Below are 26,239 nucleotides of genomic sequence, written 5' to 3'. Positions count from 1 at the left end.
TGAAAAAGTGATCCAGTTACCAAAGCTTCCGGGACAACAATCACTGCAGTCAAGGGTTGGCAACCTCAGTTGGACGTATTCCTGGAAGTGCCATCATGTGACCTGATTCCTAAAACTGCCCCACCCCTGCTGTTCCATCATTGGTCACCCAACATGTCAATCTTCATAGAACCCTTGCTGCAGCCAATTGGAAAACAAGCAGAATCTTCACTGCGTGATTGGATGATAGGAGAGTGAGTCATTGTGGTACAGCACAGAAACAGGCCCTTCGGCCCACTCAGTCCATGCCAGCAATCAAGCACCCATTTACACTAATCCTACCCTAACCCTTTTTATTTCTCCCCACATTCCCATCAACTCCCTCCAGATTCTACCACTCACCTACACAAGGCCTGACTGGGTGAAGACAGAATATTTCCTTCACCAAAGGGTGTTCATTGAAGGGCCATTTCTTGGTCACCAAATCTAGATTTTTATTCCAGATGAATTAACCACATTTAAATTCCCCAGCTACCGTGGTGGGATTTGAACTCATGTCTCCAGTGTATTTCTCCAGACCCCTGGTTTATTTGTCCAGTAGCAGAGCAGCAGTTCTCCAAGCCTCAGCCAGGTTACCAGGTCACCATGGGCCTTCCCAGAAACTATTTACTGTCCCCTGTCAGATGGTTTAAATTCTAGTCCTGTTAATTGATTGTTACAAATACACCCACCCCACAGCAACCACCTCCCCCCTCCCCAACACGTACATCAAGGTTTGTTGCTGGTGCCCAAGGGGAGGCTTGACATTCTGCTGGAGCTGTGGACCAGGACTTGGTCTCTTAGCAAAGGTGCATCACTGTTTCCCAACCGGGGACAAAGTACGTTTCGGGGTGGTTTCTGCAACAATGGTACCTCCCCAGTCTCCCTTCGCCGCTGTCTCCTGAATATCCCGCCCAATGCTATGTGCTCACAGGCGTGGTGCTCCAGTTATCTCGGCTGGTGGCCCTCCAAGGCTGACTTCAGGCATCAGCACCTATTGGAGAAAGGAAAGCCAAAGCAGTCAACTCCCAACCCTCGCTCCCACAATACCTCAGGGAAGAGAGGAGAGTAGTGGGAGCGACACACACAAAACGCTGGAGGAACTCAGCAGGTTGATCTGCCCAGCGCTCAGCACTGGACCCAGCTTAGGGGGAGATTTATTCTTCCATTAACCTTCCATTCCCTTTGTCACAGTGGCTGCAGAGTGCCCCGTCTACAAACTGCCCTGCAGGTACTCGTCCAGGCCAGTGCAACAGTACTTCCCAATCCATGACCTCTATACTAATAATGACAAGGGCAGCAGGTGCATGGGAGCACCACCAATTGCAGGTTCCCTCCAAGTGGCACACACACCATCCTGATCAGGAAATGCATCGCTGGTCCATCATTAACACTGGGTCTAAATCCACTCTCCCCAACAGCACCTTGGGAACGTCTTTACCAAAAGTACTGCAGCATTTCAAGAAGGCAGCTCACTACCACCTTCTCAAGGGCAATTAGAAATGGTCAATAAATGTTGACAGCAAGGCCCACATCCTATGATTGGATTTTGAAGAGCTTTAATTGGGTGGATAGTGATGAAGTATTTTAGCTGGCGGAAGGGCTGGAAATCAGAGGTCACAGGGTTAAGATTGTTTGAAAACTAGAAAGACAATGATTGGGAGTATTTGGAGAGCTGTTTGAAAGAGGCAGCACAAACACAGCAGCAGAATGGAGACACAGGAGACTGCAGACAGAGGTGTTCTGATGCAGGGTTTCGACCCCAAATGTCCACAGTTCCTTTCCCTCTTACAGATGCTGCTCGATCCACTGAGTCCCTCCAGCAGATTGTTTGTAGCTCAACAGTAGAACGATCTGTTTTGTGCAGTGAGATTCCATTTTAGGGTTTGCCGATGGAGAGGTGTGTTGATAATTGGACAATTGGTGCTACAAAAGTAGTGACCAACGACCCAATGCTAAGGACCAATTGTCCCACCTCGGGTGGTGATTGCAGAACCTGATGATGCCTCTGTGAATTCACCACCACCAGCTAACAACTTGTTTTTTTTTGCCTCCTCAGGGTCCTGTTGGACCATCCGGTCCCAAAGGTAACCAGGTAAGGAGAGGGTTTCATCCACTGCAGCTCCTTTCAACCACGAGCTCCCGGTTTCAGGTCATGTTGGCATCTCCGGAGGTTTTATCACATGCCCTTTCTGTTTCAACTATCACACTGGTCACTGGACCTGTCTATCATGCTCCTGTAAGTCATCGCCCACCTTCCCAATTGGAAACCCGACTCTTCCCCATCCCTGGAAGGTCTAGGACAACCTGGATGTGTTGTCCACCTCAGCTGTAGGACCGTTCCCAAAATTCTCTCCGAAGGTTTCCTGAATTTGGCCAGAACCTTCCAAACTCTCCTCAAGCATGTATCATTATAATGCATTGAGCTAACATTTCTTTACCTGTACATGAAAGTCTAGATAATTCACTGGAACGTGCTTGTAGAGTCATAGAGTTGTACATCACAGACATTGGCCCTTCAGCCCATCACATCCATGCTGACCTGTTTGCTCGTCTACATTAATCCCATTTGCCCGCATTAGGACTGTACCCTACAGGCCCTTCCTATTTGTGTTTGTCTAAATGACTCTTAAGTGTAGTACCTGCACCTGAAAGTCTTTCCACAATGTTGGGTTGTTTTGCCTTGAAGTTATAAAGTTTAGTGTTGAGGTTTCCAAGAAAGTAATGGATAGGGTAGAGAGAGAGAACAAACTGTTTCCACTGGGACAGTGGGGTGGGGGAGGGGGTGGCGGTGGGAGTCTAAAAATTAGAGCAGGCCTTTCACAAGTATGGTTGGGAAACTCTTTGACACACACAGGGCGGTGGGTAGCTGAGACCAGCAGGAGCTGATGCCAAGTTAATGTTTTGCCTTTGCACGTTAACCAGTGGTACTAAGGAATGTGGAGGAGAGGCAGGTGTGTGGAATTATAGCTCCGATAACCCACGATTGCACTGAAACAGCTCAGGAAAGGGTGATGAACAGCCAGCTCCTGTTCCCATCCGGAACACTTTCACATCAGCTCTGTTGAACCAGTGAGGTTTCCTTCATTAATTCTGCAGCCTGGTTGTTTAAATCTGCATTGGGAGGTGTGGAATTTAATACTTTTTGTCCAAAACTCCAGTTGGATCAAAGTCTCATGGACCCAGCCATCTTAATGTACCCAACAATAAGACTTCGTGCAACTGACTGACCTCGTTTTTGAATCATTTGTTGGTTTAAGGGTTAAAAGATCCTGATTTGATGCCAAACCAAACAGTTGGGTTCTGTGGAGTTGGGTGTAACAGGTACAGTGAACCGGAGAGGGAGCAAATTATCCTAGTACCAAGGGACTGCCTACAAGAAGGGAGGAAGCGGAAGTCCAGGCCGCTGTTTACTGACCATCCCCTGGATTCTTCTTCAGATCGAGGTGCTGGGGCAGCAGTTGAGTTCAGAAAATTAAAACCCCATGAGTCTCTGCCATGGTCAGGCACACAGAATGCACGCAACCACCCCCAGCAATGTTCCCAGTCCCTGTGTCCAGCTGTTAGAACTTGGACCCCAATCCTCTGGTGATGGACAGCTGCTGGTGCCACCCAGTGTGATCACAGCCCAGTCCCTGCACTCACAACCTTTTCAAAGCTAGCCAGACCAGCACACAAGGCACGTAGGCAGATCCTGTTGTGTTTGGAGCTGGGAGCCAGCCTCCACACAGCAGGGTTTTGTCACTGGACTGTAAGAACTGGCTGGACCATTCAGAACTCTAAAATTGGACCATGTAGAGTTGGACCTGTGGTCACACTCATCCCTTCATGAACCAGTCAGAATCATTTTTCCAACCATCATTACCTTTTCCCGTAAGTGGGCAGGGCACTGGGGCCGTTTCATCTGCTTTTAAATTTCCGATACTCAGAGACATTTAAAAACAGTTCAAATAGATTTAACTAAGAACGTAAAAATTAGGAGCAGGGCTCAACCCAGCAGCCGTTCATCAAGATCATGGCTGATCGCCAGTCTCCTATCCTGAACTCATGTCCCTTGATTCCCTTAATGTCCAGGAATCTCCGCTTTGAATGAACTCAACGACCAAGGCTCCATCTCCTTCTGAGATACAGAATTCCAAAGGTTTACCACCTGTGCAGGAAAGAGTAACTCCTGATCTCATTCTGAAATGGCCATCCCCCTTAATCAGAGGAATTCTGGAAAGATTAAAATTAAAAAAATTACTAAGAACATCATAAAATGTTAACAAATAATTACAAAAATTTAAAATAAAGTAATTCAAAGACAGAACTTTTCCCACTGACTTGACTCGATGTCTGTATACCAGGACTGGGACGTCCAGTCCATCAGTGCTGCGGTGCTGGGTTCAGTGCCAAGCCAAGTGTGGGGCAGGAGTTGGGCATCTCTAGTACCTGACCTCCAGCTTCTTTTAGACTTCTCAGTTTGTCCAAGCACATGTGGGAATCTGAAATAAACTGAGCTGTAAAAGGCCAAGAGCCCACCAACCGTTCACTGATCAAGTCACTCCCTTTGATTCACAAGTTCCCACTAAGATTAACAATGGGATTATCTCCTTTAAAAATTAAAAATTGTTGCCAATTTTTTGCCTCTACTTTTAAATGAAGATAATCAATAATAATCCAGTTAAATTAGTAGAACTAGCTTGAAGGGCTAAATGGTCTCTCCAGAGTAAAAATTGGGACTATTTCGTAAATGTTGCTGGCTGACACATTTTTGGGGTCTCGTCCCTTTCTGCAAACTCTGACCCAAGTTTAATACTGGATTTGTAAATCCTGTAGATACTGGAAATCCGAAATAAAAACAGAAAACTTTTGGCAGACCCAACAGGTGGACAGAGAACAAGGGTCCATGTTTCTGGGAACATGGTACAAGATGTAACACTGCTTAAATGCCAGTCAATAAATCAATCAAGACCCAAAACCGTTGTCATTTTATAAATAACTTGTGACTCGCTGGACATTTCCACCACTTGTTGCCTGGCTTCCAGCAATTATTATTTCCCTTTGATCTTTAACAGTCTTTTTTCTCCATTTAACTTCCCTCTGTGTTGTTCAGCCCTATGCAATGTGCTGTTTTACAGGGACTCGCAGGGTCTGATGGGTTACCGGGGGAGAAGGGAGATATGGTAAGTCCATTACACCAATACTGTGCAGATCATCACACTGCAGGCATCGAGTGAGCCCGCATGTGATGTACCCATCACTAAAGCAACAATAATGATCACTGCTGGAATTAGTCTTACTGATCTTTTTTTTATATTTTCTTGTTTGTCCAGCCTTATTGAGGTTCCAGTTATGATCTGAGAAAGAATTTTTGCAAACTATAATATATATCTGATTGCATAGATTGATTTGGAACATGTTGGTCAAGTAATATTATCATATTCCATGTAATATGCTAATGAGGTGATACATATTATAATAATGAGGTGCTGGTTGTAATCTAATGACAAGATGCTGCTTGTATAAAGGTAATGAGGATTGTATAATGATAATAAGCACTGGTTACAATATGATAATAAAGTGTTAATAGTAACATGCTAATTGGAAATTAGCTGTATAATAACTATACATGATAATGAGATGCTAGTTAGAATATGACAATAAGATGCTACTTGTGTTATGGCATTAAACTATAGTTATGATATGATAATTAACTGCTGTTGTATTGTGGTAATGAAATATTACTTATATTATGATAATGTGCTACTAATTTTGACAATATGTTGGCCACAATATAAATTGGTAAATTGGTTTATTGTTGTCACATGTACCAAGGTACAGTGAAAAACTTTGTTTTGCATGCCGTCCATACAGATCATTTCATCATATCAGTGCATTGAGGTAGTACAAGGGAAAACAGTAACAGAGTGCAGAATAAAGTTTTACAGTTACAGAGAAAGTGCAGTGCAGGTAGACAATAAGGTGCAAGGGCCACGACAAGATAGATTGTGAGGTCAAGAATCCATCTTATCATACTAGGGGACCATTCAATAGTCTTATAACAGTGGGATAGATGCTGTCCTTGAGTCCGGTGGTACGTGCTTTCAGGCTTTTGTATCTTCTGCCCAATAGGAGAGGGGAGAAGAGAGAATGTCTGGGGTCTTTGATAATGTTGGCTGTTTCACCGAGGCAGCGAGAAGTGTAGACAGAGGTATTGCTTGTGTTATGTTGAGCTGCTGATTTTGATGATGAGATGCTGATGTAATATGATAACGAAATGCTGGTTGCAATGTGCTGATGAGCTGCTGGGGCAGGGTCCTGGGCACAGGTCTCTGCTGGAGACACACTGCAGACCTGAGACACTCTGATCCAAATGCCAGCTGTGATGGTGTTGAGGGACTGGAGTGCACTGAACAGGTCAGAACACCCCAATCTGGAAAGAGTCTGGCACACCGCGATTTGCACTGGTTAGTTGTTCAGGAACGTTTGTGGAGACAGGATTAATGGTTTCCTGTTTCACAGCTCTGGCATTGAAAATGTCTGGGTGGAAATCCCACGAGTGGGACATGAAGCTTTGCCCGCCGAGGTGGTCAGATTGTGATGCTGCCACCCATAAACCAAGGGTTCTGAGGAGCAGAAGGTTGTAGGTTCAGGGTGTCAGTGAGAACCAGCTTCTCCATGCCCAGCAAGTACTGAGCTCCCCTGCCCACCTCCTGCAGTTGGTTACAATGTGGGGATCATTACCATTAGTGCACAGACATCCAGACAAATGACCCGCTGCACGCACAATCAACGGGAGCATGCTCGTGCTGAACTTCTGCATCTTCCCTACTTCACACGCATGGAGCGTCAGGTTCTTCTGGTTATCTTCTCCATGCTCACATGACACCTACCAGTGGCAGCTGTCTGGGCTTGCAGCTGGTGTGTGAGCGCTCGTGCGAGACAATGCTCGCTTCTGCTACCCCACCATAGAGTCATTGAGTCACAGAATAACGGAAACAGGCCTTCTGCCCAACTGGTCCATGCCGATTAAGATGCCTATCTAAGTTAGAACCATTTGCCCACGTTTGGCCCACATCCCTCTAAACCACTCCTATCGGTGTACCTGACCAAGTATCTTCTAAATGTTGTTATTGTACCTGCCTCAAACACTTCCTCTGGCAGCTCATTCCATATACACACCACTCTCTGCATGAAGAAGTTTCCCCTCTTAAATCTTTCACCTCTCACCTTAAACCTTATGCCCTCCAGTTTTTGATTCCCTTTTCCTGGAAAAAAGACTGTGCACATTCACCCCATCTATGCCCCTCATGATGTCATACACCTCCATAAGATCATCCACCTCGGCCTCCTACACTCCAAGGAATAAAGTCCTAGCCTTCCCAATCTCTCCTTATGACTTGGGCTCTTGAGTCCTGGCAGCATTCCTGTAAATCTTCTTTGCAATCTTTCCAGCTTAATAGTGAAACAAAGGACTGCAGATGCTGGAATCTAGATAAAAAACACGATGATACTGGAAGAACTCAGCAGGCCAGGCAGCATCCGTGGAGAAAAGCAGGCGGTCAACGTTTCGGGTCAGGACCCTTCCTCAGGACTGAAGATAGGCTTCCCCTTTTCCCATCTTCAGTCCTGAGGAAGGGTCCTGACCCGAATCGTTGACCGCCTGCTTTTCTCCACGGATGCTGCCTGGCCTGCTGAGTTCTTCCAGTATCATCGTGTTTTGCATCTTTGCAGCTTAATGATGTCCTCCCCATAACAGGATGATCAAAACTGCACACAGTACTTAAGGTCTGACCTCACCAACATCCTGTACAACTGCAACATAATGTCCCAACTTCTATACTCAGTGCTCTGACTGATGAAGGCCGGTGTGCCAAATGCCTTCTTCACCACCCTGCCTACCTGTGATGCCACTTTCAGGGAATCATGTACTTGTATCCCTATGTCCCTCTGTTCTACAACACTCCCCAAGGCCTTGCCATTCACCACCAGAAACACACTTCATCTCTTGGAGGGGTGACCACTGAGAAACTAAAGTAAAACACTATGGATTTAGGACATACAAACTGGAAGTTATAGAAAGTATTGGGCAGAGAGAGAAACAAAGTTAACCTTTCATATCAATGATCTTCCATCAGAACATTCACTGATGTAATGAACGTTAACCACTCTCTTTGTCTTCCTTTCAGGGCCAGCCAGGACCTCAGGGACAGAAGGGAGAGGTAAGGTCACCAGAGAAGTGGCAACACTCCCCTGGGGAGCTTTGAGAGGCAGAATGTTAACCATTGCTACACTCACCATACACCATGTCTTCACTGACTCGGATACTGTTCCGCTAAAACACAGACAAGGTCCACCTACCATCCATCTGAAAGGATTGAATGGATGGCAGTCGGGCAGCCAAGGTGACCCGTTCTGTTCACCCTCAGTATTCGGGCAAGTTGGGGACTCGAAGGGCAGTCAGTGCCCTTATCCTCTGTGAAGCACCAATATGGTCCAGGATTGGGGTGGGACCACCAGTGTAGCAGATGGACAGGGGAAGAAAGAATGAATATGTTGAAATCTTTATATACTTTTTACTTATTTATCTGCTTATTGGATGTGACTCACTGGCAAAGCCATGACCCCTGAATTAGTGGGTGAGGAGTCACATATAAAGCAGACAGGGTACAGAAGGCAGATTGTGTTCAGTGATGGACATTGCCGAGCTCACTGGCCTTTTACAGCTACTGGTGGTTCCATGGTCAATGTTACCAAAAAATGGCTTGAATGCCAGGTTTCTCTATAGAATTGAACCTAGGTTCCCCACCTATCTGCCCAGGTGGGATTTGAACTCATGTCTCTGGATCAGTGGTCCAGAACTCTGGCTATTAGTCCAGTAACTTAGAGGTCAAATATTCGGTAAATAATTCAATGTCAGCGGCCCTGACCTTGGATCTTTCGGCAGATCCCATAGGGACCCTTCACTAATCCTCTTCCTGTTCTCCGGTTTGTAGCCAGGACCTCGCGGTGAGGTGGGGCCCAAAGGGAACAGTGGGCCAGCCGGCATTACTGGAGCAGATGGAGTCCCAGGCCCTCCCGGGCCAATGGGCCTGACCGGAGAGCGCGGGGTCCCCGGTGTCACCGGTAAAAGGGGTCCTCCGGTGAGTAACCTGCAGTACAGCTGGGGCGGGCACTAGTGGAACATAGAACAGTCCTGCACAGGGACAGGCCCTTCGGCCCATAATGTCTGCGCCGAACATGGATCTGATGCCGAATTAAACCAAATCTCTGCACATGATCCACATCCCTCCATTCTCTGCATATTCGCGTGTCCATCTAACAGATTCTTCAATCCCACTGTCATACCTGCTTCTACCACCACCCCTGGCAGCCCGTTCCAGGCACCCACCACTCTCTGTGTAAAAAAAGTTGCCCCGCACATCTCCTGTAAACTTTCCCCCTCTCGCCTTAAATGCACGTCCTCCAGTACTCGACATTTCCACCCTGGGGAAAAGATTCTGACCGTCTGCCCTATCAATGCCCCTCATAATTTTATCAACTGTAGAGTGTTTGATGAGAAGAAAGTAACGCCACCCATATTACACAGAGACTTTCCGATAAAGCTCACCCATAAGTCAGTCACAAGACCTATCTCATCAGTGCCCCTTTGCTGATGTGATTAAACCCCTGAGCACAGAAAGAGGCCATTCAGCCCAGTTAACTGTGATGGCCCAGACCATCCCCACACCTCCCTTCCCATCCCTCGAACCTGCAAACTCCTTCTTTCACCTCACTTCCCAAATTCTCATACATCAAATTCCTCTCCAGCTCCCAGGATCTCCATTCTGCTCTCTAGTGATCCCCAATTCCGATGGTTCCATTGTCAATCGCTCTTCAGTGGCTCTTTTAAAGAACAGTTGAACTGTTCCACCAGCACAAGATCATAAGAAAACAGGAGCAGGAGCACCAGGCCCCTCAAACCTGCCCCATTATTCAATGTGATCATGGCTGATTCATGCTGGCCTCAACTCCTCTTCTGTGCCAGGTCCCCATCACTCTCAATCTGTCGATCGTTAAAATATTTATCAATCTCCACCTTAAGTATATCTGATAATCCGGCCTCCACCACCCTCAGGGGCAGAGAATTCCAGAGACTCACCCCTGTCTGAGAGAAGACATTTCTACGCACCTCAGTTTTAAATGACCAACCCTTTATCTTGTAGCAATGACCCCTTGACTCTCCCGCTAGTGAAGCACTCGTATGTGGTCCAGTTCGAAATTTTACATGAACATCTTGTGATGTTTTACTAAGTTAGTAGTGCTATACAAATACAAGTTGTTGTCTTTAAGCATTTCTCCAATTCCCTTTTGTAAGTTGCCGATATACCTGCTTCCAGTCTCAGACAGTGTATTCTAGATCCAACTTACTGAGTGAAAAGAGGAATTTCTTCAATTCCTACCCAACTACTGCCCAGATCATTTATCTTGAGGAATAGTTTGTGAGAACTGTGAGCTAACTTGCCCTGAGATTATCGTGACATCCTCCCTGTGGGTGGTGATGATGTTTGCAGGGTTCCATCACTCCCCAGCAGTCTAAGAAACTACAGTTAACATTACAAGAAACTCAGTCACAGTATCTCCGACCCAGGATGTAAATTCTTGGGGACTACAACTTGTGATTAGCCTTCACTGTCTCAATATAATCCAGGCAGTTTGCCTGTAACTGACTGCCATCGATGACAACAATTTACAGAGTCCTGCAGTGGCTAACCATGCTGAAAATCATTCCCATTACTGAGGCTAGCTTTAATTCCAGATTCAGACTTGTGTCTCTGAGTCAGTGGTCCAGTACTTTGGCTACTAGTAACCTACATGTTCTGTAAGATAATTCAGTGTCAGCTGACGTTGGATTTTTCCATCGTTATCCTTCATCTGCCAACCTCTTGCTTCTCAGCCAACCCATCCACGTCCCTTTGCAGCTCTGTGCCCTACTCACAGCTTGCTAACCCACCTCTGTTTGCATCAAGGAGAACAAGAAAGACTGCAGTTGCTGGAATCTGGAGCAACACACAAAATGTGCTGGAGGAACTCAGCAGGTCAGGCAGCATCTATGGAGGGAAATGAACAGTCGATGTTTCGGGCCAAGACTGGATGAAGGGTCTCGGCCCAAAACGTCAACTGTTCATTTCCCTCCATAGATGCTGCCTGACCTGCTGAGCATTTTGTGTGCGTTAGTCTCCTTGCATCAACAACATCACATGTAGTTCCAGTACACTCGGTTCCTCCTTCCAGGCCATTGATGTAGACTGTAAGTAGTCAAGACCTCAGCACAGATCTCTGCAGCACCCACCAGTTTCTGATTCCTGATTTGAATATGACCCATTGTCCCAACCCTCTACTTACTTTCAATTAGCCAATCCCCTCTCCATATCAACATATTCCCCCTCACCACCCATCCCCTTCACACTATTTGTTTGCGGTAACCTTTTACGTGGCACTTTATTGAATGTCTTCTATTCATTACATTACATCTATTGATTCGCCTTTATCCACCCTGCTTCCATCTTCAAAGAACTCAAGCAGATTTGTCAAACACGTTCCTTTTCATAAAACTAAGTTTTCTGTGTTTGATTTTCTTGTGATTTTCTGAATGTCCTGATCTTACCTCCTTACTGTATTCCAGCATTTTCCCAATGACAGATGTTAGGTTAACTGGCCTGATGTTTGCTTCCTTCCTTTTTTTTGAGTAGTCATGTTACATTTGTAATTTTCCAATCCTCTAGGACCTCCTCTGCTTCCAGGGAATTGTGGTGATCACCATCAATGTATTCGCCATCTCTCCCACCATTTCATTCATGTATGATGTCTCAGTAGATGGACTCCTTCTGTGGCTTAACAATGCAATGTTGAGGGACAACTATTGATCCAAGAGGGACCCCCCCGCTGCTCTTTTTCAAAATAATCCCATGGGATCTTATATATTTGGGGCACACGGTGCCTGGGAATGACATTCCCTCAGTGCTATTTAGATTTTTGAGTTCTGGAAAGGGATTTGAACCCAGGACCTTGTGTCTCAGAGGCAGGAATGCTACCCACAAAGCCACAGATGCTCTCATCACTTTGTACTTCACTGTCCCACAATCTCTTTGCTTATGCCCACTGGCAGCTAGTTGTTTTACGCACTTCTCATTGACCTACAGGGGAAGCTGGCGAGTGAGCAGCGGATCCGGGAACTCTGCCACAGCCTCATCCACGGTGAGTCTAGCCTTGCATGTCTCACGTAATGTAACGACAGCCAACCTGTGCACAGTGAGATCCCAAACACAGCAACGTGTTAATGACCAGGCAATTGGTGACATTGAGTGTGGGATAACTACCAGCCCAGGAGCTTGTATATACTGCCAAGCGACCCTTTCCATCCACCTCAGAGTGTGGACGGGGTGTGCACATTGCACGGATGCAATAAATCAATTAAAATGTTCAATGTTGCACCAGAGGCTATGGCAACCTGGGGGAGGAGATAGCGGATTGGATTCAGAATTGTCTCAGTGGTAGGAAGCAGAGGGCGACGGCCAAGAGTTGTTTTTCAGACTAGAGGCCTGTGTCCAGTGGTGGGCCACAGGGCTCGGTGCTGGGACCTTTGTTGTTTGTAATTTATGTAAACAATTTGGATGTGAATGTACAAGGCCTGGTTAGTAAGTTTGCGGATGATACTAAAATGGGTGGTGTTGTAGACAGTGTAGAAAGTTATGAAAAATTACAGGGGGATGTTGATCAGCTGGGTCTGTGGGCTGAGGATTTGCAAATGGCTTTCAATCCAGATAAATGTGAGGTGTTGCATTTTGGGAGATCAAATTGTGGTAGGACTTGTACAGTGAATGGTAGGGCCCTGGGGAGTGTTGTGGAACCTAGGAGTGCAAGTGCAGAGTTCCCTGAAAGCGGCCTCACAGGTGGATAGGGTGGTGAAGAAGGTGTTTGGCACACTGGCCTTCATCAGGGTGTGCATGTAATGTCAGAATTTTGATGGATGTGCAGAACCCCAGCAATTCCGAACTAACTAACATCACCAACCTCAGTATGGGTGAGGTATTGTTGTGAGAAAGTTTCTTTTGGTATCTTAAAGATAAAGGTCTGGACACACAGTCTTTGTAATTTGAAAACGGTTTATTAACAAAGACAAATGCAGGACAGAATGAATGGGAATGGATGCACACTCGCACACTCTCAAGCAGGAGATCATGAATGTGGAGGGAAATCGTGACAGAGGGTGAGGTTCACACACACACACACACACACACACACACACACACACACACACACACACACACACACACACACACACACACACACACAATAACTGGGTACAAATGATCAAGGAATAAACTATACAATGTTTGGACACCCTGATTCTGGACAAACATTGGCTCTTTGGTCTCGGGAGTCCTTAACTAACTGCCCTGGAGTAGTGCACAGCTCACCTCAACATCCTTGGACACAGAAAAAGAGAGAGACAAACCAAACATGCTGCACTTTTATGCTGCTGGGGGGCTGGGTAGCCCAGCAAGGACAAAGGTGTTTTAAACGGGCCAATAGTAGATGTGGCCAGGAACAAAGGTGCTCGCATAGACCAGTCGGAGTGGTGCAGCAAGACAAAGGTGTTTACCTAATGGGGCGGAGCCGGACCCCTGATTGACAGTGGTATAGCTTCCGACCTGATAGGCAATGCTATCATCCGACCATGGGGGTCAGTAGTGTTGTCACTGTCATCTGACCCCTGGCCTTTCATACTACAGGTATGTTTGATGGACACCCAAATGTGGGTTCTCAAGACTGTACCTTGCATTGAGGATAAGAATGTTGTGAGGTTTGTTTTATTGTTTTATAAAAGGAGCATACCTAGGGTGAATGCACACAATCTTTTTACCATGAAAATGGAATCAAAAACTAGAGGGTATAGATTTAGGGTGAAAGGTGAAAGATTTAAAAGAGACCTGAGGTGCAACTTCTTCACACAGAGGGTGGTGGGTATATGGAACGAGCTGCCAGAGGAAGTGTTTGAGACAGGTACTACAACAACATTTAAAAGGCACTCGGACTGGTACAGGGATAGGAAAGGTTTACGGGGATATGGGCCAAATGCAGGCAAATGGGACTGGTTTGGATGGGCATTTTAGTCGCCATGGAGAAGTTGGGCTGAAGGGCCTGTTTCCATGCCGTATGACTCTATGACTCTAAAAGGAATAGTTCTCCCTTCTCTTTGCTTCCACGATCTTTTCTCATTGCTTACAAATTGCTAATTGCTTTGTTTTGCCAATGGAATTAATTTTTATGAAAATATTTTTCACTAGTGAGACTGTTCATGGTCACTTGATGGATGTTTTTTCTTTAAGATACAATTAGATGGCTATTTGGGGTGGGGGGGGGAAGCTTTGGACTTTGTCAGCAAGTTGTAAATAAATGTTTGAATGAGAGGGGCATCGTGTGAAGCATGGGCAATAGGGTGGGCATGTTTGGCTGAATAACCTCCTTCTAGCCTGTAGATATGTAAAGATTTCACTGAGGACCCAATGGCCAGCCACATTGTGCAGGTTAACTTGACAAAAATTCATTGCAAATGTTGGGCATTTACAATGGTAAACTTTGCTGTAACTGGGAGTTATTTGTGAGCAGCAAATATGATACATGGACATATACCATGTGCTCTGCACAAGTTACTGAGGGAATTTGTCAAATTAAAACATTAATCTACTTCACACGACTATTTCATCATTTTTAAAACCTAATATCTTGACGTTATTATTTTGAAAATTAATGTAGCATTGTGTAAATGGGTTTTAAAACATTAGGTTATTGTTTTTATAGAACACATCAGCCCAGAATCATTGTTGAGAGTTTGAAGTACTATTCCCCTGTACTTGGGGAAACTTCCCAGTGAAGTCAGTGATAAAGCCCCAGTCTAGTCACTGGTCCTAATTCAGAACTAACATTGCACTTTGAAATGTTCTGCTGGGATAACTTTATAGAACCATGCAATTTAATTGGCAGATTTACACAGTTCAGATTACTTAGCAAGGGTTTAAATTCTGACTGAACTAACAATAAATTGAAGTCTCTCCACCATGATGTTCAGTCTCACCCTATACTGACGCTATGTGCCTGTGATGATGCTGCAAGTAAGTTTTTCATTGCACCTGTGCACACACGTACTTGCGCAAATGACAATAAACTCGACTTTGACCACTATCTAGGTTCTCTTCAAGTCCAAATATGTGACATGCGCTCCTAACCAGATAAAGAAGGCATTGAAAATGAGAATCAGCTCTTCATCTCCTGCTGTAATTGTTAGGATTTCAAACACGGAACCCCTCTCCTCCCTCGGTCTTTGTTCCCCCTGCACTTCAGATACCATCCAGACTCTGCCTCACCTTCTCTGCTGTCTGGTGATAATCAGCAATGACCCAAAACCCAGAGATTCACAAACCCACCAGATTAACACAGAATACTTTGAACTGTTATGCAAGGCTAATCCCAAATTGTAGCACTGATGCAGTGAAGCTGAGTGCCTGTCTTGGCTCAATGGCCATGGCTAACCATGAGATTTGTGGGTTCGAGCCCTTATTCCACAATTGGAGTCATCATTCACCTCGTGCAATGCCGAAGGAGTGTTACTCTGCCTTTGGGTGAACATTAAACTGAGGTAGGTGTAAAAGATCACACACCGCCGCTCACAGAAGAGCAGGGATGAGTTGGCCAACATCTTCCCCACAGTAGTCACCATCAGCTGAAGGGTGGCTGTCTCTCCGTTGCAATCCTGTTGTTGCAACTCGGGATTGCATATGCACAATGGAGACTTCACACTTCATAACAGTCCACTTCAAGTTAGTTAACTGGCTGTGAAGCACTACGGACATAATGAAAATATGAAAGGGATTACAGTAACATAATTCTTCTTAACTACCTTGCAACAATGAAAAGTCTGAATTGTAAGAAATGTTTACAGTAGGTTTTTTATTCAATTATGGGATATGGGCATTGCTGGGAAGGCCAGATTTTGAGAGAGTGGAGCTGAGCAACCTTCTTGAACCACTGCATTCTGTGTGCTGAAGCTTGCCCCACTCTCCTATTGGACAAGGAGTTCCAGGTTTTGGCCCAGTGACAATGAGGAATCAGTGACAGATTTCCAAGTCAGTACGTTCTGTGACATGGACGGAATTTGGATTCTGTGGAATTTCCGTACACCTGTTGGGTAGATGACTGGGCAAGTGGCTGCTGTGTATTTTGTATATCACCACAGTGTGCTGGTGATGGAAGGACTGAATGTTTAGGGTGATGGATGAGGTGCTGATGAAACAAGCTGCTTCAACCTGGCTGGTGTCGAGCTTCCTGAGGATTGTTGGTGGAGAATATTCCCTCACACTCCCGACGTATGCCAACAACCTATAAGCATAGGAACTTCGTGTAAAGCTCAGTTAACGATGAAAACTTAACAATGGTTTTTAATTACTTCTTCTTCCAGGTCAAATTGCCTTATTAGCAAACAACCTGCGGAGGCCACTGTCTCCTGGGATGATAGGGCGACGTGGACCCCCTGGTCCTCCAGGCGCGCCAGGGCCGAAGGGCCAAGTTGGCCACCCGGGCAGGCGAGGCTCACCGGGACTGAGTGGACCATCAGGAGAGCTCGGTGACACAGGCCCTCGAGGTAAGAGCAAGGTGCAAGGCTTTAACTTCACGTCGAGTCTGACTGTTTGGGTTCCCAAGTCTACCTCAAATCTAAATGTGTAAAGTTATAACACGGGGGAGAAACTTGTCTTTGATTGCCTGCGCTAACTATACAAAAGCATTGGCTGCAGCTTTGTGCTTACAAACAGGAATAGAAGTGGCCCCTTCTGCCTTCAGGCCCCACTCTTCCATTTAATGACAAGATGGCTGATCCCGACCCCCATCCATTCCCCCCCTTGTCCCCATGCCTCCTGATTCCCTCAGTGTCCAAAAATCTAACCAATATTCTCAGCTACTGGGTACATTCAGCACCATGGAAAATGACAGTGACCCAAGATATTGTGACCTTGATCACCTCAGTGAAAGAGAATGCAGGGGATGGATATGTTGTTCAAATAACATGGCAAGCTACTTACTTATTTACTTTTCAGGATCTGGGCATCTCTGGCAAGGCCAGCAGTTATCGCCCCATCCCTAATTGCCCTTGAGAAAGTGGTAGTGAGCCACCTTCTTGAATCATGCAGTCATTCTGGTGATGAAGGATGGTGTGTCCGTCCCCACAGAGAGACGGTGATGGAAGGGGGGAATATCGGGTCCAGTCAAGTGTAATGTTTTACACCATCAAGAAGAGTGGACTTTGATGACCAAAAGAGTTTGCCCTCGACTAAATGGCCAAAATTTAAGCCCAACAGTACTGGTTGACTCCTATTGACAGATGATAAGGTCAGAGACAATGGGAAGCATTTGCCATCGGACCAGCCAGCCAGGTGATCAGGAAAGGTTTGACAACGTTGCGTGTTTTGAAGCGAGCCACATTCTTGGATCCACTCTGAGGAATCTGTGAGAGCCGCCCACGGCCCTGGTTTTAGGTTGATGGGGGCGTTCTCAGAGTGCAGGCGGAGGCCATTTAGCCCACTCCCTGCTAGGGCTATCCTTCCCATTTTCCTTCCCCACAGTCCAGCATTTTCTTTCTGTTCAAGTGTTTATCCAGTTCCCTTCTGAAAGTAGTGCCTGACCCTGCCCTCACCCACCCTTTGATCACAATAACCCACAGTTATTTTGGTTCTTCCTTTCCATGAGTTTGGGACTTCTGGTGCTTCTTGGTGTTTTAGTCCAAAGACTGGGTGATTCTGTTTTCTTTGTGGGGTTTATAATCAAAAGCAGAAAACCTGATGTATTTTTAAAATTTTTTGGTCAAACTCCGTCTTGTAGCAGTTGCTACTGTGGAATGAACACAAGACACTAGTCGTAGAGTTTCAGAACAGAACTGGTTTATTTTCCCGCCTTGTGCAGGCCTTTTAAGAGAGCCTGTTCCTGCCCACTCAAAACGGCAATGACGTATACGCCACGTCATCAAACCTTTCCCGCGTGCGGGTTCTCCCTGTCGCTCGGGGAAGACGAAGGCCCATCGCCATCTAGGGCCTCGCCGCTTCAACGACGCGCGACCCGACCGCCGAGCCGGTTCGCTTGCTCGGACGGTGAGTCGCTTCAGTCTGAAAATATTATTGTTATCTTTAAAGATATTCAAACTCAGATACAGTGGATTAGGATTAGGTAGACCAACTGTCCAATTTATCCTCTATGTGACAATGTACGTTTATCTATGAACAGGTTAGAGAACAAACAACAATATATGTGTGTGTGTGTGTGTGTGTGTGTGTGTAACCAGCTACAGTTGGAGTCCATACCCAGAGCACAACAACACTGGGTACATGTTGCAAGATTTCCTGAATCTGTGTATTCTGTGACTTAGAACATAGAACAGTACAGCACAGGAACAGGCCCTTCAGCCCATGACATCTGTGTTGACAATGGTGCCAAATTAAACTAAACCTATACAATATAGAATGGTATAGCACAGGAACAGGCCCTTTGGACCACAGACTGCCAGCATAAACCCATCCCATCTGCCTGCACATGGTCCATCTCCCTCCATTCCCTGCCTGTTCATGTGCCTGTCTAAATGCCTCTTAGATGCCACTATCTTGTTTGCTTCCACCACTACCCCTGGCTCTGTGTACAACCTCTACAGAAGCCAGTATGTTTTGGCCTTGGCTCAGTGATTGTGTTCTCATCTCTGAGCCATAACATTGCAGGTTCAAGTCCCAATGAGATGGTACTGTATCTCATTAGACTGGAGTAAGAACATTCTCCATTTTTAATCCAAATCCATTTGGATTTTTACGATGTTCATGGTTATCATTTCTGATATAAGCTCATTATTTAAATGTAAAAAAAATCATTGGATTTAAGTTCCACAATTCCTGAAATTTGAACCTGGTTCTCTGGATTGCTAGTCCATGTCTTTGAATAACCGTTCCAGTAACAGCACCATTACACCACCATAGCCTCAGATCTCCTGCCTGTCCTAGTTACCCTGAAAGTTGGAGGAGGGAATTCTTGAAGTGTTGTCAACCATGCATCACTGTTGCTTGTAAAAGAGGGAGCTGAGGATTGACCAGACTTCATTGGGGTTAAGGAAGAGGTTTATGGGGTAGACGTCCAGAAGATGTTAATTTTTTTGTGATTAAAAACATTTTCAACATCAACAATTCCTTTCCCCCCTACAGATGCTCCTCAACCCGTGAGTTCCTCCAGCAGTTTGCTTTCTGTAGTAATCATTAATTGTTTTCAGCCTCTGAAAACTCCGCTGAATGAAACTGTGCTCACTCTGAGTCTTTCTGTTTGCTCATCTCAAGGTGATCCTGGTATAAAGGGAGATAAGGGTGTTATTGGCCGAGCAATTGATGGCTTAGTAGGACCTCAAGGACCTCCAGGTATGCCGTAAATTTATTTTATTTGCAATAAATTACAAATTTGTACTCCTAATCAAAGAACTTTGTTCTCCTCCAACGACAGATTATGTGTGGACCCTGTATAATTTTCCTGTTTGTTAATATATTAAAGAAAGTGCTATTATATTAATCATTATAATGTTTAAAGAACAAGTACTTACTGTGATGTGCAATATGCAATTTAATGTACAAAATAAATCAGATAAATATAGTTTTCTATCTCTGTAACCTCTTCCAGCTCAACCGCCTTCTGGAATATCTGGAACAATTCCGGAATATTCCTTGAATTCCTTCACTTCATCACTGGTGGCAGTGCCTTTATCTGCCTGATCCCCAGGTTCTGCAGTTTTCTCCTGAAATCTATCTGCCTCTAAGGAACTTCTTAGATCGCACCTCTCTCACTAGCTTTTGCCATCTGTCCTCATTTCTCCTTTTCTAGCTCAGTGTCGGTTTTTGTCTGTCAAGTGCCTTGGGCATTTTACTGTGAAAGGCGCTAAAGGAATAGAGACCAATGTTGCAACAGTACTTTTAGAAGTGAATCTTCATGTGATCACACCTTAACATAGTTGGTATTATTACAGCAGTTCTTTAGAATGTAATTATCACTCGTGGTAGAGGCTGTAACAATTCCAGCATTTCCCACAGTGAAACACAAAGGTCACAAAAGTCTCTCCCCCAAAAAGCTGTTGAGTCTGCAGTTTCACAGGAAATTTCAAGATTAATATTGACAGGTTTTTGTTGGTTAAGAGTTAGGAGTTATGGATCCAAGGAAGGTAAATGCAATTAAGGAACAGATCTGCTGGTATATAAGTGAATGAGGCAGCAGACTCAAGGAGCTAAATGCCTCATCCTGTTCCAAAGTTTGTAAACCCAAAGCTTTGTTTACTTGGAGCAGATCTAAAAGTGAATCTTAAATTTGCTTGTAAGATTGGAGTTTAACTCCTGCCAAGATTAATTTGGTTGTATCCGTCAACAACATTTTTGAATTTCCATTTAACTTGGTTGTAATCTCATTGTTGAATAATCTACAATTGACTACTACATTAGAATATTTGCCAATCTTTAATACTGACCTTTAAAAAAAATGACAGAAGACTGTTGCTCATTTTAAAGCAAAGGCAATAAAAGGATCAGATAATTTCTCATAACAAGCTGCTAAAAATGAGAGAAAATTTCCCATTGACTGTGCCTGATCTGAGGGGTCAAATCCAACTGATAATAGCTTGTCAATGTGAGTAATGCCTGGTGCACATGTAAGAGAAACATTTGTATATGTAGGACCAAAGGTTGTCTTAAATATACTTTATGACTAAAAAGTAATTTGGCACTGATCAGGATTTGAACTGAGAACCTTGCTGCGACCCAAAATCTTGCTAAACTCTACATTCATCCTTAAGTCCTTGGGGTGGGAAGGCAGAAGTTAGGAATTCCTTTTCTTAAAGAAATTCCTAACTTAAGTATAATGTGGAAACTTGTAAAATTATCCACTTTCATGAACAAAACAGAAAAGCAGAGTATTTTGTTTTAAGTGGTAAGAGATTCGATAATGTTGAAGTTCAAAGGAACCATGTAACATGTCACTGTAAGGCAGCATGAAGGTGCAGCAAGACACTAAAAAGGCAACTGAGTGAAGAATTTTCTCCTCATCTTAGTGCTAAATGTCTTAATCCTGATCCTGAGACCATAACCCCTCATTCTAGACCTCCCCAGCCAGGAGAAAAATCCTACCCACATCTAGTCTGTCTAGCCCTGTCAGTATTTTGCGTGTTTTCATAAGATTCTCTCTCACTCTTTTTTTGTATATTCATTCACAGAGTGTGGGCTTTGCAGGCTGAGGCAGCATTTAAATGCCCATCCCTAGTTGCCCTTGAGAAGGTTGTGATGGTCTACCTTCTTGAAAGGCTGCAGTCCTTGAGGTGTGGGTATACCCACAATGTTGCTAGGGAGAGTTGCAGGATATTGACCTAGCAACAGTGAAGGAACGGCGATATATTTCCAAGTCAGGATGATGTGTGGCTTGGAGGGCAACTTCTAAGTGGTGGTGATCCTGTGCTTTTGCTGCCCTTGTCCTTGTAGTTGGTGGAGTTCATGGGTTTGAAAGGTGTTGTCTCAGTGAGTTGCATCTAAACTCCAGTGAATACAGGCCTAGTTGACCCAATCTGTCCTCATATGTCCTACCTTCCCATTGTTTTTTTGTTCACTCCCTCTGTGGCAAGTACATCCATAGGACACCAAATCAGCACACAATTCTCTAGGTGTGGTCTCACCAAGGCCCTGTATAATTGTAGCAAGATACTTTTGCTTTGACACTCAAAATCTTTTGCAATGAAAAATAATATAGCATTTTCCTCCTTAATTGCTTGTGCACCTGTGGTTTGCTTTCAGTGACAACACCCAGATCCCTTTGTACATCAGCGTTTCCCAACTTATCACCACTTAAGTAATATTTCCATTCTGTTTTTCCCAATTAAGTTTCTAACTTCTATTTTCTCCACATTATATTGCATCTGTCATGTATTTGCTCACTCACTCAACATGTCCGTGTAGCCTTGAAGCCCCCTTACGTCCTCCTTAGAACTCACAACCCCATCCAGTTTTGCATCGCTGCCTACCACCCTAGGAGAGTCCCATGTATTCCTATTTTCTGTTTCCTACCTGACAACCAATTTTAATTCATGCCAGTATATCCCTATGAGCTTCACTGCATTAATTTTGTATATCTAAATAATGCAAACAACAAAGCCATAGAACCACAGAACAATACAGGCCCTTCAGCCCACCATGTTGTGCTGACCTTTAAACCACGCCTAAGACTATCTAACCCCTTCCTCCCACATATCCCTCTATCTTAAACTCCTCCATATGCTTATCTAACAATGTCCTGAACTTGCCCAACGTATCAGCCTCCACCACTGCCCCAGGCAGCGCATTCCATGCACCAACCACTCTCTGGGTGAAAAACCTCCTCTGATGTCTCCCTTGAACTTCCCACCCATTACCTTAAAGCCATGCCCTCTTGTTTTGAGCATTGGTGCCCTGGGAAAGAGGCGCTGGCTGTCCACTCTATCTATTCCTCTTAATATCTTGTATACCTCTATCATGTCTCCCCTCATCGTCCTCCTCTCCGATGAGTGAAGCCCTAGCTCCTTTAGTCTCTCCTCATAATCCATACTCTCTCATCCAGGCAGCATCCTGGTAAATCTCCTCTGCACCCTTTCCAATGCCTCCACATCCATCCTATAATGAGGCGACCAGAACTGGACACAGTACTCTAAGTGTGGCCTAACCAAAAGTTGGCTATGGTAAATTAGGAAAATATATTAAAAGGTATGACAATAATCAAGCAATGTCTTGTACTTAAATAATTAATACATAATAATGTATGAACTTTTAAGGCAAAAAAAATCAGTCAAGAAAAGTGATCTTTTCTTTCAGAGGGGGGAAGTTTAGGGGAGATGTCAGAGGTAGTTTTTTTTTTAAACACAGAGAGTGGTGGGTGCCTGGAATGTACTGCCAGGGCTGGTGGTAGAGGCTGATACAATAGGGACATTTAAGAGACTCTTAGATAGGCTCATGGATGTAAGTAAAAGGGAGGGTTATGGGCTGTGTAGGAGGGAACGGTTAGATTGATCGGGGAGTAGATGTTTATATAGGTCGGCACAACATCATGGGCCGAAGGGCCTGTACTGTGCTGTACTGTTCTGTGTTCTCTATGTTCTATAATCTAGACGTGGTTATCAAAGTGTCATGCTGTAAAAGGATACAGACCTGATGTAGGCAAATGAGGTCAGAGTAGATGGGCAAAATGGTCAACATGGACTTGGTGGGCCAAAGGGCCTGTTTCTGCGCAGTACAATTCTATGTCCAAAGGAAAAGGCTTACACATTGACAAAAATGCAGTAAACCTGAGGATTGGGAAAAATTCAGAATTCAGAAAAGGAGGACTAAGGCATTGATATGGAAGGGGAAACTGGAGTGAGGGAATAAGCTAGTGAGTAACATTAAAACATATTGTAACAGCTTCTATAGATATTTAAAAAGGAAAAGATCAGCTAAAGTTAGTGTTAGATAGCCCTTGCAGATTGAGACAGGAAACATTACACTGGGGAATAAGGAACTGACAGCAAAATTAAACAATTATTTGATGTCTTAGAGTCACAGAGTTGTATAACCCAGCAACAGGCCTTTTGTCCCATCATGCCCATGCTGACCTTTTAATTCATCTACACTAATCCCATTTGCCACATTAGGACCGTATCCTCCAATGCCTTGCCCATTTAAAATGCCTGTCTAAATGCCTCTTAATGTAGTAATTATATCTGATTGTGCCACCTTTTTTTGCTAAACCTGTCCTGAGAAAAAGATTTTGACTATCTACCATATCTATGCCTCTCATCTTATATACCTCTATCAGCTCACCCCTCAGTCTCCTTCGCTGCTGGGAAAATAAGCACAGCCTGTCCAATCTCTTCCCATAACCAAAGTCCTTCAATCCAGGCAACATCCTGGTGAATATTACAGGAATCTCTCGAGCACAATCATATCCTTCCTAATAGCGTGGTGACCAGAAATGCACACAATACTCCAAGTGTGGCTGAACCAGTGTCTTGCAAGTTGCATCTTAATGTCCCAACTCTCTATAATGCAGTGTCTTGACCCAAAATGTTGACAATTCCTCCCCCACCCCCAACAATGCTGCCTGACCTGCTGAGTTCTTTCAGCAGTTTGTTTTTGCTCCAGATTCCTGCATCTGCAGTTTCTTGAGTCTCTCATATTCTATGCCCTGACGTATGAAGGCAAGCATGCCACATACATTCTTCACCACCCTATCAACCTATGTTATCACTTTCATGGAACCACGGACTTGGACCTCTGGGTCTCTCTGTCCATCAACATTCCTTAGTGCCCTACCATTTACTGTATACATTCTAGCCCGATTTGACTTCCCAAAATACATCACCTCACACTGGTCAGGATTAAATTCCATCTGCCAATGTTCCACCCAACTTTCCATTGATCTATATTCTGCTGCAGACTTAGAAAATCTTCCTTACACACCACCACCAATTTTTGTGTCATCTGCAAACTTACTAATCATACATCCTACAATCACATCTAAGTCATTAATATATATCACAAATAGCAAAGGTCCCAGCATTGATCCCTGCAGAATAGCATCATTCACAGACTTCCTATCAGAAAAACATCCTTCTAACACTACCCCCTGCCTCCTATCACCAAGCCAATTTTGGATCCAATCAGCCAGCTTGGCCTGGATCCCACATTCTTTAACCTTCTGGACCAGTCTACATGTGGGACCAGCCTACACATGGGATCTTGTCAAATGCCTTACTAAATAGAAAACGGCTCAGAAACCTCCTTGAAATAGTGGATAACTACAGGTCTAGAGTAAATGAGGAGCTCAAAGGAATTAGTATTAGTAAAAGATTTAGTACTAATGGGACTGAAAGGCAATAAATTTCCAGGACCAGATTTTGAAGGAGATGGCTTTGGAGATAGCAAATGCACCGGTTATCATCTTCCAAAATTCTATAGATCCTAAGATGGTTCCCACAGATTGGAAGGTAACAAATAGAACTCTACATAAGAAAGGAAGAATAGTAAAAAGAAAATTAAACTATGGACCAGTTAATCTATTGTCAGAAGAAGGGAACATGCTAGGGTCTATCCTTAAGGAATTGGTAACGGCCATTTTTGGTTGACTGGGATATTTGACTGGTTATTGGAATATTTGCCCATTTGAAAGCTGCTAATATAGGTATTATTTGATTTTGTTACCAACTTTTAAATGACCTGTAAATTTGCAAAAATTTTCCTTTACTCTATTACCTATTCTAAGGGTTTGATTCCTAGTGTTTTCTGTGACTTTCCATCTCTTTCCTGTCTCTAGGTCCCCCAGGCGCAATGGGACTCAGTAAAAATGGTCGTGATGGGCAACAAGGAGACCCAGGCTATCCAGGAGAGCCAGGACGACCCGGGAGGAACGGCGCTATGGGAACCCCAGGAATCTGCGACACCTCCGCCTGTCAGGGAGCTGTTGCGGCAGTAAAAGCAGGAACTTCCAAAAAATCATGAAGTGGATGATCACAGAAGCAAATAAGAAAACTTGAAGCACAGCCCTGAGATTGAATGAATAGAAAGAGACAACAAAAAAAAAGACAATTGATCAATGTTTCGGATCCTGGTACCAAAAGTGTCTTATATGTTCATGAGAAGGTGCTAAAAACTGACACTTCACTTTTAATCTTGTGTTTCTAGATCATTTTTAATTCTGTTTGAGATATGTAAAGATTTATCTGCAGTTAGTCTTGTCTGGTTAGAATTTTTTAACATTTTTTTAAACAGTCCCTTTAATTCAGTTACACTATTTCTTGTCATTGTCTGTTAAACAATACTATCAAATATTAATGCTTACCTCAAAGAAGCACCCTTTATTAATTTTTGGTGTTAAAGTATTTCAACTGTAAGGGGTTACACTGTACATATGATATAAATTTAACGCTCAATGTTTTGTATAGTAACCCAAGTCCAGATTTAAGAACACCTCCCAATTTTATGCCAAGTCAGGGGCAAAAGAGATTTACACCATTTGTACCCATGTGCATTTTTATTGAACAGAAGTATGGTTGATCATACCTACCCCTCAATGTGTGCTACTCCTAGTTTAACACATTTTGTGTACAGAAACTGCAATAGTTTTTGTAAATTCTACCAAACAATTT

At 44.2% G+C, this 26,239-nt stretch overlaps 1 protein-coding gene across 1 annotated transcript in view; it reads left to right on the top strand.

The window, feature by feature from the left end:
* Window positions 1-26,239, top strand: part of col9a3 (collagen, type IX, alpha 3) — a 113,774-nt gene extending 87,535 nt beyond the window's left edge. Inside the window, exons 25-32 of the mRNA XM_052031687.1 lie at window positions 2,078-2,113; window positions 5,139-5,183; window positions 8,190-8,222; window positions 8,997-9,143; window positions 12,183-12,237; window positions 16,499-16,681; window positions 19,401-19,478; window positions 25,408-26,239. Of these exons, the coding sequence (XP_051887647.1) occupies window positions 2,078-2,113; window positions 5,139-5,183; window positions 8,190-8,222; window positions 8,997-9,143; window positions 12,183-12,237; window positions 16,499-16,681; window positions 19,401-19,478; window positions 25,408-25,592 (762 nt within the window). The 3' untranslated portion in view covers window positions 25,593-26,239. The remainder of the gene's footprint in view (window positions 1-2,077; window positions 2,114-5,138; window positions 5,184-8,189; window positions 8,223-8,996; window positions 9,144-12,182; window positions 12,238-16,498; window positions 16,682-19,400; window positions 19,479-25,407) is intronic.

Source organism: Pristis pectinata, chromosome 16 (genome assembly GCF_009764475.1).
Source record: "Pristis pectinata isolate sPriPec2 chromosome 16, sPriPec2.1.pri, whole genome shotgun sequence".
Classification (NCBI taxonomy): domain Eukaryota; kingdom Metazoa; phylum Chordata; class Chondrichthyes; order Rhinopristiformes; family Pristidae; genus Pristis; species Pristis pectinata.
Note: the sequence above shows the minus strand (reverse complement) of the source record. Positions and strands in the feature narration are given on the sequence as shown.